Here is a 13554-nt window from a genome sequence, read left to right as displayed (position 1 = left end):
GGCACCGCGAGGCTGACGGAGCAGCCGGCGTCACCGGAGCTTTCTGACGAACCAAGGATGTCTGGGATGAGCCGAAGGAGCTCTCATTCATCAGAGGAGTCCAGGCGTGACCTCGGCTCTGCTGTGATTGTGAATGAAGCTCGAAGATCCACTTTGCTCATTTTTACTTGTCCAGTTGATCCAGATGTAAATAATCACTAAGAGTGTGCCAGCTCTCATTAGGCGGGGATGTGAGCTGAAGTGAAGAGAGCTGCAACCTTTAACAGGAAAATGAACTCGGGCTTAAGACGGCGATTTGTAGCTTCATTTTTCAGTGTTTGTAAATATTTTGATACATTTCTACGTCTGTGTTGATTTACTGGAAAATAAATCCTGATTACTGATTTAGTTATTAACCAACTTTTGGCACCAATTCACCAGAAACTGATCAGCCTAACCCAGAAAGTAAGTCGAGTATAGTTTTTAAAGAGTTGATAATAGTAGAAAATAAAGTTTGTAGATCCCGGAGCGTCCGACTGGACAGATACTTGATCCGGATCAACAAAGATGAGTCTGGATGTGCTCCACGAACTCACCAGGACCCCACCCTCGTGGATCCGTAACGAGCAGAGGTTCACCTGGCTTCCAGCACCTCAGATTAATTCTCCAAAGCAGCTGTTCAGAAGCTCCAATCAGACGATGTAATTACAAATGTTACGGATGACATGATAAGTGTATCAGTGTTGATCGACCTCATTTATATCAGCATTTTACTTTCATCTGTTCTGCTAGGTTGATTTGTAATGAGGAGACCTCAGCAGCTCGGTGCCTTTAAACATGTTGGCTGTTGTTCAGATCCAACATGTGACCTTTAAAATGTGATCTTTCAAAGCCACACGTGTCATGCACTGCTCATCACGATAGTGATGGTGTTTTTACTGGTCCTCCTGAAAATAACAAGCTCACATCCCCTAACCTCAGAGTTTCCCTTTACTTGATGCAAATGTTGAACCTGACATCGATAAAGAATAAAATGATGGCCTCAAACCAATCCAATATCAGCTTAACGCAAACCATCTCCATTTAAATCAACTAAGCCAAACCAACCACCCAGATCGAAGCCAACTAGCTGAATCAGACATAATCAACCCAGATCAGTCACATCAAAGACAATCAACCTAACTCAAACTAAGTCAATCTTGACCAAATAAAACTAAACTAAACCAAAACAACCAAACAAAACGGAACAACTTAACTTGAGTTAATTCACTCTTGATAAAACAACTTAAACTAAACTACTTTACAAATCAACTAAACCCGATATAACTCGCTCAACCCAACCAAAATGATGCCAAACAAACCAAATGAACCCATTTAACTAAATGCAGGTCAACTCAACATCAAACAAACCAAAGAAGCTCGCCTCAGATCTGACCAAACAAAACAACCAATCACAACTGACCAAATCAACTCAAATGCAGGGTTTCCCCCAGCGCTTTATTAGCTTGGCCACCCGCCACGCTAAGCGTCATGCCCCGCCCCCCTCCCCGACCCTACTGTGTCCGCTGACACGAATGGCGCAACGAAACTAGAGCCCTCCATCAGCTGATACTGGTGAGAAACAGCAGCGGAACGTGTGCAAACCCCCGCTCTCACGGAGGAGTGCGCGACCCCCCCCTTCCCCCCCACCCCCGATGGCCGAATCCGCCCGGCTTAACCCATTTTCTGGGGCAAACCCTGCAAATGGGTTCATTCCTGATCGAAATGCCCAAGCTAAACCACTCCAACCAGAAACCAAGTACCAAACCAAGTCCAAATCACAGTATGGCTCAAATCGACCAGCTGAACCCAATTTAACCAAACTAAAGTTAATCGAACAACTCAAACTAAACTCAACCCAAATGAAACCAACTGAAATGATACTAAAACAAACCAACTAACCCAAGCCTGACTTTTACCTAACCAAACAGCTCAAAAACCACCAATTAAACCAAACCAAATCTTACTAACCTGCTCAACCGAGATCAAATACATCAGTTCCAACTAACTCTACCCAACAAACCCAAACTCGCAACAGCAGAATATAGAGATCTAACTTATCTATCACAGAATCCAGGATGAATGTCGTCATCATCTTCCTCCGCTTATCCGGGTCCGGGTCGCGGGGGCAGCATCCCAACTAGGGAGCTCCAGACCGTCCTCTCCCCGGCCACCTCCACCAGCTCCTCCGGCAGGACCCCAAGGCGTTCCCGGACCAGATTGGAGATGTAACCTCTCCAACGTGTCCTGGGTCGACCCGGGGGGCTCCTGCCGGCAGGACATGCCCGAAACACCTCCCTGGGGAGGCGTCCAGGAGGCATCCTGACCAGATGCCCAAACCACCTCAACTGACTCCTTTCGATCTGGAGGAGCAGCGGTTCTACTCCGAGTCCCTCCCGAATGTCCGAGCTCCTCACCCTATCTCTGAGGCTGAGCCCGGCCACCCTACGGAGGAGACTCATTTCGGCCGCTTGTATCCGTGATCTCGTTCTTTCGGTCATTACCCAAAGCTCATGACCATAGGTGAGGATTGGGACGTAGATCGACCGGTAAATCGAGAGCCTGGCTTTCTGGCTCAGCTCCCTCTTCACCACGACAGATCGGCCCAGCGTCCGCATCACTGCAGACGCCGAGCCAATCCGCCTGTCGATCTCCCGATCCCTCCTACCCTAACTCGTGAACAAGACCCCGAGATACTTAAACTCCTCCACGTGAGGTAGGACCTCTCCCCCGACCCGGAGTTGGCAAGGATGAATGTTTGGATGGAAACTCTTAACGTGTTCTTACAAGAGTGTTACTATTGATGAATGTGATCCTGGAGCATCCTTTGTGTGTTTATGCTAGTTTATTCTGTACATCCAGATCAATCAGGTTATATAAATGAGCTAAAACTAGTTAATCCTGCTTAAAGGAATATTTGAAACAAACTGTTTTCATTCTTCTATTTGTCAGGTGGTTGAAATGATCTCTGGTGCCATCGGGGATTTAGTTCAAGGAATCTATTATGAGAATTCCTACAATGCAGAGGTACATTTTTTATTCTTCTTTTGTGATTCAACTTTGATGAAATTCTCCCAAGAACCTCAAACTTGTGTGAACCCAGAGCCTCTGAGAAGCTTTTAGGAACCTGACGCTAAAGCTGTTTAGATGTTTTTGAATCTTGGTGCTAAAGTTAGACTCTGGAGTGAGGAAGGACGACTAAAAAAGCTGGTTTTTAGCATGTTTAAGGTGAATGCTTTAATAAGTTCAGATTTGATTCAGAGTCTTTAGAAAATAAAAGTGTGGTTGAATCAGGATCGTATAGTCGGGTCTGGCTGTGAGTAGCGCAGAAGGAGAATGTTTCTCTGTGATTAAAGTTGACAGTAGGAGCTACAAGCTGACTATAAATGAGAAGAAAACCAGAAGACCTCCTGATAAATAATGAATTAAGACACCCGGTGCTGTCAGGTACCAGTGAGTAAGAGTTTCCTTTAATTGCTCTGTTTGGGGTTCTGCTGTGTTCGTCGCCGTTTGCTCTGCAGGACGGTCTCAGCGATGGCACTGACGTGGCATCATGGGAGGAGCAGACATTCTTATCCCACGGTTCGCTGCTGGCCAATAGCTGTCAGGCCGCCATGCAGCTCGCCAAACACAACAAGGAGGCCCAAAGGCTGGCCTACCTGTACGGAAAACACCTGTCGCTGGGCCACAAGGTGAGTCTGGGACCCCGACACACACCTGGAAGCTTCTCCTTAGACTCATCGGTTACATTTTCCAGAGGAAGTTGAACAGAACAGAAGATTCAAATCAAGTTTTCTGCCTTTAATCTTTTTTACAGGAACTTTGTGCCTCCTGATTGATCTACTTTCTTTTCATTACCGTGATCATGTTAAATCAAAGCAAAGGAATAAATCTGCACCAAACGGGTCACTGATCCACGCGGAGCTGCAGAGTCCGACTGCACGAGTAATTGGGCCATTTTGGGTTTTCATTAAATGTTTCAGGGGTGAAAAAAGTGTTAAAAGGGGACCGAGAAGTGTGATAAAACAAACTTTAAACCCAAAAGGTTGTTTTGTACTGAACTAAGATGTCATTAGGGTCTAACCTAAACGGACCACATAGACACTTTTTAAGACTCGTGGTTTTCTCTCATTGGTAATGACCCCGTTCTCCGGGCTGCAGCAGTCCAGCCTCCCCTGCCGAGGCTCCCTGCAGCTGCTGAGGCCTGCAGACAGGCAGCTGCAGGGAATCTCAGCGTGCAGGAAGCAGACGCGAGCCCTTTGAAAGAGAACCGGCCTCATCAGTCCAGTTGTCTCACACCAGACTGTCCACCTTACTGCTCATTAGCCGGACCTCTGCCAGTGCAGACTTTAACTGCTGGTTTAATTTGTTACCTGAAAGCTACTGAGACATTTGTGTGGTGTGCTCTTCTCTGTAGCTGAACTCTGACCTGCAGCCGTTTGTGAAGAGCGGCTTGGGAGAGCTGACACCGTTCAGTCTGAGCGCGGCCCCGGTGGTTTTCCACCGTCAGATCGTCGGCACGGAGAGGTGGCATCAGCAGATCCAGCACGTACGACTCCTCTGGAGATTACTGCTCATTTTTACTGCTTCGTGTGCAGCTGAGAGCCGATACGGCTCGTTTAACTCTGGGGTGAAAAAAGAGATCAGATGTAAACAAATACCGTTTCTGCAGGATCTTTAAAGATCCTAAATGTGTTCCGAATTTTCTATGCTTTGTCTTTAAAGAGCAAGTCACCCCCAAATCAACTTTTTTTCTCTGATAAACTATATAAATGTGTGTGTAATCGTGCTGCAGACACGTGTCGTCAATAGTTTAACACTTTAGTGCATTTTAGTTAAAATTTGAATTTTCTGCCTAAAACGGTCAGTGTTGCGCCGTTGTCAGGTAAAAACTCTTCACTGCAGTTGAATTTAAATCTGCCATCGCTATTGGCTAAGAGGTACCCTAGAACGTACCATATGATGTCACAATGTCATTGTGAGCCTGTGTGTGTGTGTGTATTTGTTAGCGGCTCCGCTCTCTCGGTCTGCTAGGCAACAGCGTTTGTTGATTTTCAAACAGGAAGTGGGAGTGGAGTAATACTCTGGTAGGGGGTGACTTGCTCTTTAACATTTAAAGTGCCTGAAACCCCCCAAGGTGCTTCCCAAAAACTAGTTGTTCACTCACACATTCACACGCTGGTGGTGGTGAGCTACATCATAGCCACAGCTGTCCTGGGACACACTGACAGTTTAGTATTTCTAGTCGAGGATTCTGGGTGTTACTGAGTCCCGTGATGCAGCAGGGCTTTCAGAGTCCCTGTCTAATCTTTGATTTGGTGTTTTTAATAATTCATGAAGGTGAGAAACTTACAGAAATGAATTCCAACAAAGCTCAGTAGGGTCTAAATAAACACCGAGTCCTCACCACAGAGTTGTAGGTCTTTAGTTGGTTGCAGTTTGCAGCTTCTGCCACTAGATGTCACTAAAACAAACAGAAATTTTGTTTATTCTAAAATGAAACAGTCATTTAACAATTTTTTCTGTTTTTTTTAAGGCAAAAACGTTGAGAAACCAGCTGGATCACACCAAGGTGAGTTAAGAGTTTATCTGTTGTTTTTTGCACCTCTTTGTTCTTGGGCTCAGAGTCTGTCAGAGATAAACGGGACGTCTTCGGACTGTAACTTATGTCCAAGCTGACACATTTCCAAAGTCAACGCGTGACAGGACGACTCGGGGTCCAAAGAGACACTAAAGCCACGGAGGAGGGGCTCTGGTGGTGTTGGGACGCGGGGGGTTATCTGGTCCCGTCTGAAACCAGAGCAGGAAGGATTAGTTACCGAGGACTATTTGTGGAGGAGACACCGGGGCTCTGAGACAGAGGCACTGGGAGAGAATCTCCTTCAGACAAAAAGGGGAGAGAAGTTTTTAAGGAGAACGAGAGGTGACCCGAGCCCAGGAGGTTCTTTTAGGGAGGAACAAAACAGAAAAGATGGAGGCACAGGATGACTTCTCTACAAATCCTTGTTTTTAAAAAGAAAAAACTTAAATTATGACTGACAGGTTACCTGACCACAGCCTCCTCACATTTTATACCGTTGGGACACAGTGGATGGAAAAAGTTATAATCAATACTGTCCAACCGGTCCCTCTGTCCTTAAAGCCTCCAGATGGAGTATCAGGATTAGTACCTTCATCAGAAACCTGCCACAGGCAGTCCTACACAAAGCTACTGCCCCCTGGTGGAGGATCTACAGGTGGCAGGGCCAGATTTCTTTATTCATTACTGTGATACTGTGAGAATTACACAATAAATAAAAGCTGAATCGTATGTAGTTGAATATAAAATACTGGATTTTAGAAATTGTACTAAAATGAGTGATTAAGAGAAATTCAAATTCCTGCAAGTGTGAGCCACAAGCTGCAAAAAATGAAACGAGCAAATGGAAAAAAGGTGGAACAATGTAGAAAACTTGAATCTCTTATGACGCCTATTAAAAGAAATAAATAATCTCAGATTGTAAAGTTTAGCATCATTTCTCACTTAAATTTTAACCACGGTCTTCCTCATTTGTACCGACCAAACCTACTCAGCGTACTTTTGTACATTCTGTCCTCATTTATTTATGATTGTTGTACAGAGAATCCAGAGATCCTAGAAAGGACAAAAGAACGTGAACGAGGCGCGTTTGTAGGACGATTCATCGAGAGAGTCGTCCCTCTTCAGCACATATCTGAGCCATGTCTCGAGTAGGCTAAGCACAGGTGCGTGAAAGTCTAAAACGGTTAAAGCTGCAGTGGCAAATTAGCTTTAAACATTTTGTCATGCCTCTTAACAACGTTCTAGTGTTACACCCCTGAAACAGGGGAGAAAGAATCACGAGTGATTTGTGAGCTGCTTCTCTCATGCAGTCGTTTGATGCGACGAGGAGCGAGCGCGCCGTTTTCCCTCTGGTGGAAGGCTAAGTCACTACTAATCGATCGCAGATAAGGCTTGTTAGTCGATGGCCGATACACAATTCACTCTTTTTAGCTAAAATGACTCTAAAATGAAATATAACATGAAATATTAGCTTTTAAACAGTATTGTTAATATATTTATGTGGCAAGGTGGAGAAACGAGGGCCCGGGCGGGATTCGATCCCCAGACTCCCAGGTGAGAGTCATATGCTCTAACCAGTCAGCCAAAGGGACATCCCCTTGGCCAAGTAGCCAGGGCGCATGATCAGTCGGGACATTGTGACAGGACACTCACACTGTCACATTTACATTGGTCTGTTTTTAATCTATATGAACTGTTATGAATCTACGTTCACTGTGAAGTATTGGTACTGTAAACTGCATTTCTTACCACACTATTGTTCAAATGACATCAGTCTTATAACAAATAACGAACAGTCACTGGATCCTCCTTGGAGTTGCATAGAGGGGTATAAATGCAGTCTTTAAGCTTAGGCATCAAGCAGTCTTTTAGCCTATCACACTAGCACAAAAAAAACAAACTAAAAATGGAATTAGAAACTAGACACAGTAAGAACATACCAAGGATGTTCTAGCAGAGTTTAAATATAAATATATTGTGGGGATAAAATTTGCCTAAAAACTTCCACCAAAAACACCTTTTGAACCGCTGCTCTTCCCTGGGTTCTCCACACACACAACACCACTGGAGTCCCAAAACGAAAACCACCATTAGAATTCGTGGACAACAACAAACATTTGGATCTAGAAAACAGCAACTGGTGTTCTCGTTTCCTCTGGCATCGTGGGGTTCTGGTTCTGGCAGACGCTTCTCGGGAAAGATACCCGCGTGGAACGTCATTTGGAATTCTAGGATGTCCAAGGAAGATCCCGCCTTTCTCATCTCTGATTGGCTAGAAAGGCTTTACTGCAATTGGCTATTTCATTTGGCAGCAAACTGGCTGTCCTCTAATGGGCCATTCCCATCTGTACCGGGTCGGCCCAGGCCGGGTAGCGTAGGTTGTTTACATATCTGGGTGGCCTGGTATTTTTCCGGGCCAACCAAGGCTCATTCTCAGCCCTCTTCTCGAGGGGGTCTGCTTCAGGCCGACCAGGGCCAACACACCCACTGCTGACAGCAAATTCACACCCTCCATTAGAGCAAGCCTCTGATTGGTGGGTAGAATCAGCCCACATGGGCTTGTGGCAAGGTGGAGAAACGAGGGCCCGGGCGGGATTCGATCCCCAGACTCCCGGGTGAGAGTCATACGCTCTAACCAGTCAGCCAAAGGGACGTCCCCTTGGCCAAGTAGCCAGGGCGCATGATCAATCGGGACATTGTGACAGGACGCTCACACTGTCACAGGCTTAGGGCAAGGATGTGTGGAATCAACCGGGCCAGGCTGGGGCCGACTGAGGCTACCCGGCCAGGGCCGACCCGGTACAGATGGGAATGGCCCATAGTGCAGACTGTCCTCCTGCCGCCAGCAGAAAGCTCTATCATACACATCTTTCTGTACTTACCATTCAGGATGGCAGTATGTTTATGTTTATGTATTTAGCAGACGCTTTTGTCCAAAGCGACTTACAAGTGATAATCGGCATGTTGCCCTTGAGGCTAACAACAACAATAACAACAACTTGACATCAGTCATGGAGAGGAGGGAACAAGGAGTGGACAGTAGAGAGGGGGGCGGGTGCAGGGAGGGTGCTAGTTAAGAAGATGCTCTCTGAAGAGCAGGGTCTTCAGGAGTTTCTTGAAAATTGAAAAGGAAGCCGCTGTTCTGGTAGTGCTTGGAAGGTCATTCCACATTTGTGGAACGATGCATGAGAAGAGTCTGGATTGTCCTGAGCGTGGTGTAGGCACTGCTAGCCGACGATCCTGTGATGACCGGAGCGGCCGGGCCGAGACGTAAGCCTTTGCAAGAGGATTCAGGTAGATGGGAGCCGTACCATCTCGGACTTTGTATGCTAGTGTTAGCAATTTGAATTTGATGCGTGCTGCTAGCGGTAGCCAGTGGAGCTCAATGAACAGAGGGGTGACGTGTGCTCTTTTAGGCTGATTGGAGACCAGACGCGCCGCTGCGTTCTGGATCATTTGAAGAGGTCTCACAGTACAGGCTGGGAGACCAGTTAGAAGGGCATTGCAGTAATCGAGGCGGGAGATGACCGTAGATTGCACCAGGAGCTGGGTGGCATGCTGTGTTAGGTATGGTCTGATCTTTCGTATGTTATACAGCACAAAGCGGCATGAACGAGCAACAGAGGTCTATAGTATAGCCTAATAATTAAGGAATATGATAGCCCCAATAGAGCTAAATAAATATAATAAGTCAGTCTAACAGAGTGATTAAACTCAACAAGATTTATTACAAGTTCACATTTGACATTTTCCAGGTTCTTTTATGAAAGAAACTGAAATAAGTTAGTTGCAAAATAAGAAGTTTATTATTGTGATGAGTTTACATTTTCTTAAAAAAAGGTCCTCAAGATCTGGCTGTAAACTCAAAAACACTGCAGTGAGGGAAAACTGTTTCCTCTTACATGAAATAGCCAATCGTAGGAGAGCCCTTCTAGCCAATCAGAGGTGAGAAAGGCGAGACCGTTATCGGATATCCTAGAATTCCAAAAATGACGCCGCGGGGAGGGGTGAGGGTTCTGTGACCGTGTTTGCATTCAAAACCTAGCTTGTTTGCAGATTTGCTATAATAGTTTTAATGACAAATGTTTTTGATAAAAATAACCAAAATGTTTGCTGGTGTTAGTCAGTGATCAGTCAGTCTTGTCTATGAACTCGTCATGGTGACTGCTGACTCATACTAGGAATTTTCCTTGTAGAGGTCTTAATTTTCACGTTAATTGTTTTTTTTTATCTGTATTCTGTTTATTAATGGAATTTACATATTTTAGTTCAATTGGAATTGGACAAATTCAGTGTTGGCTGGTAAGAGCTGAAGAGTCATAATCGGTATTGGCCAACAAAACCTAAATCGGTGCATCAGACTGCAGCACAGATGAAAAGAAGAGCTACAACTCAACTTGTGTTAAAAGTTAGTGAATCTGTTTTAAAATTCAATAAAAAGAAACTTTCTGTGTGTCACCGGAAATCTGGAGTGATTGGCTGAAAGGGGAGAACGGGTACGGGTGAACGCCGAACAAAAGAAGCTTTGAGAAAAGTTCTGGCAGGACTTTTTAAAATCTATCATCACATAAAGTCTCATTTATTCAGCTTTATTTGGCTTTCTAATTTCTGGTCCTGGTTTTATTTTGTTATATTAAAAATGCCCCCCTCAGTCTTTTTTCTCAGGTGCATCACCTGAATGTTGACGAGCCGAGGAAACGCTGGAGGTTTCTGGAACGTTTGGTGCAAACGGGAAAACATCAGGGAGCAGCAGAATGAACATGGTCAGCAGGCAGGATCGTGTGAAATTCATGAGGAAAGCTAATCTTTTGTAAATAAATAAGCAGGCAGAATGTTTCCGAGTTAGACACTTGCTGTAGGGTTTTTTATTAAATTCTTTTCCCATCTTGAAAGAAGGCCTACGGGGCTTTTCACCTCCAGAATTCATGAGGCAAAACGCCCTCAGCTAAAAAGCACGTCCCAGCGGGAAGGAGGCTGCAAAATTCTCCCAAACTGTAAACTTAAAGCTCCTGATTCCGTCTTCGACGCGTTTAAGGAACACGGTGCTGCTTAAATAAAGTCAACGCGTTCACTAATTCAGTCTTTTACTAAATATTTCGTCATGTCTGTTACAAAAACACGTCACTGATTGTGTAGCTGAGTGATTTTCTCTTAAAACCTTTCGTATAAATCAGAAATCTGCCCTTATATCTAGATGTGGATCCGTGCCTTCAGCGCTCCCAGGAGCATTTTTCTTTCCCTGTAATTAAAATCCGTTTGTTCCCTTTTCTCTCCGACTTTAAGCTCCAACTTTCCTCGGCTCTGGGTTTGTTACGCTGACAGCTGGACGGCAGCGAGGCTGACACAAACATGACAAACTAATGTGTGTTTTCATCCCTCCGCAGCTTTTGGCAGCAGTTAAGTCGGGGAAAGGCGTGAGCTCGGCGGTGGACTTGTGCTGTTACCATAGCAACAAGGCTCTGGAGGCCATCCAGGCTTTCCCCTCCTCGGAGGCTCGATCCGCCTTGGAGAACATCGCCTCTGCCGTCACCAAATTTTGACCTGCACACACACACACTGCACTGTGGTGTGTGCGTGCAAAAACTGCAGGAAGAAGAAATTCCTGTGATGAACTTGTTCTGATCCGGATGCTGGCTCCTGGAGCCTGGAGGAACCGTGGTGACAGTTGTCATTAGAAATGCTAAATCTGTGATTCTTGTAATAAGAACACACTTCTGGAGCACAGTGCCAAATGTGTGTGTGAGTGAGTGAGTGAGTGAGTGAGTGAGTGAGTGAGTGAGTGAGTGAGTGAGTGACGGACTCCTGCGTGGAGGAAGCACCAAGCAGGCTGCGTTTTAAAACCCAGCTGTTTATTGTCACCTTGCTTATCAGCACCGCCACATAGCAGCCGGAACATAATTTAAGATGTTTTGAAGAGTTGTTATTGTCATCTGGAAAATGTGCCATGAACAGCAAATGATGCACCGAGCAGGACTTGCTCTTAAAAGAGATATTTTATCTTTAAGGAACCTTTCATCCTGCTTCTTTCTGCGGCGACGATGCCAAACGGAAAGGTTTAACCAACGCGGCGGTGACAATGTCCCAAAGTCCCGTTCGAACTGATTCTTGCTGTTACTGATAAGCTCAGACGGGAGGTTTTTTATGAAGTTTGTTGAGATTGTGTCTGCAGCTTCAGGGGGAATGTTGTCCCCTCACCCGGGTGTGTGTGTGTGCGTGCGTGTGTGATCCAAGTCAACCCAGGGGCAGGGAAAGGTCACCCAGCTTCTCCCCTTGGCCCAGCCTGTGAGCGTATTGAAGCTCCGCCAAGCAGTAATTATTAATGAAGAGACCTGAGCAAATGGACAGGAAACGCAGAGGTATTGATTGGGCTGGCTGCCCTGCTCGAAGCTGCGCAGGCTGGCGCCAGCCTGGTGGCCTGTGGTTTCCCAGGCTGCTGTCTGCGGAGAGCGGGGGGCACAGCCAAGGTGTGAAACCACGGGGCCGCCACTGGCAGCTGTCCGTCACGTCCTGATCGCGCCTGAAGGACGGAGACGGGGCAGGAAATCCCCAAATAGGTCATCACGTCATCTGAAGACCGAGTTTGATGGAATGTTGTACAGAAATATTAAAGATTTAAACTGAATTTGTGGCATTTTCTTTGATTTCAACACGTTTTACCACTTTAGAAATCTGGTCCGCTGGTTTGGTGGAGCTGATTTGTGCCTGAAGTTGTGGTTCGTGGGCTGATTGTGGCCCTCGACTACTATTCAAGAACAGGAAACAAAAGTTTTACGATAAGATTTTTACCGAGGGGCTAAAAAAATGAAGCTAATGTTATAAAACAAGAAATTTCACAATAATAAATGCTTGTCGAACAAAGTTGATAATTTTCCCCGAATAACTGAATTTCCAGTTTACCGTAAATCTTCTGAATCAGGTAGAAATGATCAGTTTTATGAGATTTTCTTTAGATGGTTGCAGAGCTAGCTTCGTTCATGTTCACTGACAGTTTTCAGACACAATTATCCACTAATGGATTCTTGCGCTGCTCTGGGTGGCTGCATGTTGGAGTAGCTCTGTTGACTACACGTACGCTTTTGCCTTTTTTGGACATTTTTTCTTCTAGTGTCTTAGGAAAAATTGCATTTTTTTGGAACTTTTACTTTTCTGTTTCTGGTGCTGTGAAGCTTAGAGGACTTTTACTGCTATTTTTTCACTCTTTGAGCTTTTGTTTATGCGTAACCATGGCAACAAGCTGGTTTATAATCAAGAGCAGCTGATTAACATTGGAAAGGCTGAAATAATACCTCAACTGAAGCCACAAATCCCAAATGAGCTAAAACGCAAGAAGGTGTGGCTGCAGAGCGGGAGCAAAACGGAGACAGAGAAAGAGGAAATTCAAACCTAATCAATTTCCCTCTGGGATTAATAAAGTATTTTTGAATTGAATTGAATTTTATTCAGTATTATTTTAGTCAACTTTATAGATTTTCTGCAAAAATCCTTTGCATGTTTCAAGAATGATTGTATGGAATTTTGAATCTCAACCTCTTCTGAATCTGTTGGATGTTACTGAGATTTCTCACATGCTGGTTTGTTTTGTTGCTTTGCAGCTTTTAGAGGAAACCGAGCGTCCATTTCTCTGGTTTTACCGACTGTAACAGCTGTTGATGCAGATGTTCTGGATGAAAAGTTCTGATTGGAGGTTCCACCCTAACATTTCTCTCAGCTCAACTGTAAGATTTTGAAGCTAAATTATAAAAACATTCATGCTTCTCCTTAAAGAGTAAGTCACCCCCTACCAGAGTATTACTCAACTCCCACTTCCTGTTCGAAAAATGCAACAAATGCTGTTGCCTGGCAGACCGAGAGGGCGGACCCACTAACAAATACACACACACAGGCTCACAACTATGACATCATATGGTACCAGCTATCATTCTAGGGGTACCTCTTAGCCAATAACGATGGCAGAT

At 45.1% G+C, this 13554-nt stretch overlaps 2 protein-coding genes across 2 annotated transcripts in view; one reads left to right on the top strand and one right to left on the bottom strand.

The window, feature by feature from the left end:
• pdss2 (prenyl (decaprenyl) diphosphate synthase, subunit 2) overlaps window positions 1-12221 on the top strand; it is a 40965-nt gene extending 28744 nt beyond the window's left edge. The window contains exons 4-8 of the mRNA XM_015975663.3: window positions 2971-3045; window positions 3540-3710; window positions 4436-4567; window positions 5555-5590; window positions 10984-12221. Of these exons, the coding sequence (XP_015831149.3) occupies window positions 2971-3045; window positions 3540-3710; window positions 4436-4567; window positions 5555-5590; window positions 10984-11139 (570 nt within the window). The 3' untranslated portion in view covers window positions 11140-12221. The remainder of the gene's footprint in view (window positions 1-2970; window positions 3046-3539; window positions 3711-4435; window positions 4568-5554; window positions 5591-10983) is intronic.
• sobpa (sine oculis binding protein homolog (Drosophila) a) overlaps window positions 1-13554 on the bottom strand; it is a 98942-nt gene that overhangs the window by 74231 nt on the left and 11157 nt on the right. The window lies entirely within an intron of this gene.

This window comes from Nothobranchius furzeri, chromosome 18 (genome assembly GCF_043380555.1).
Source record: "Nothobranchius furzeri strain GRZ-AD chromosome 18, NfurGRZ-RIMD1, whole genome shotgun sequence".
NCBI classification, from domain to species: Eukaryota; Metazoa; Chordata; class Actinopteri; order Cyprinodontiformes; family Nothobranchiidae; genus Nothobranchius; species Nothobranchius furzeri.
Note: the sequence above shows the minus strand (reverse complement) of the source record. Positions and strands in the feature narration are given on the sequence as shown.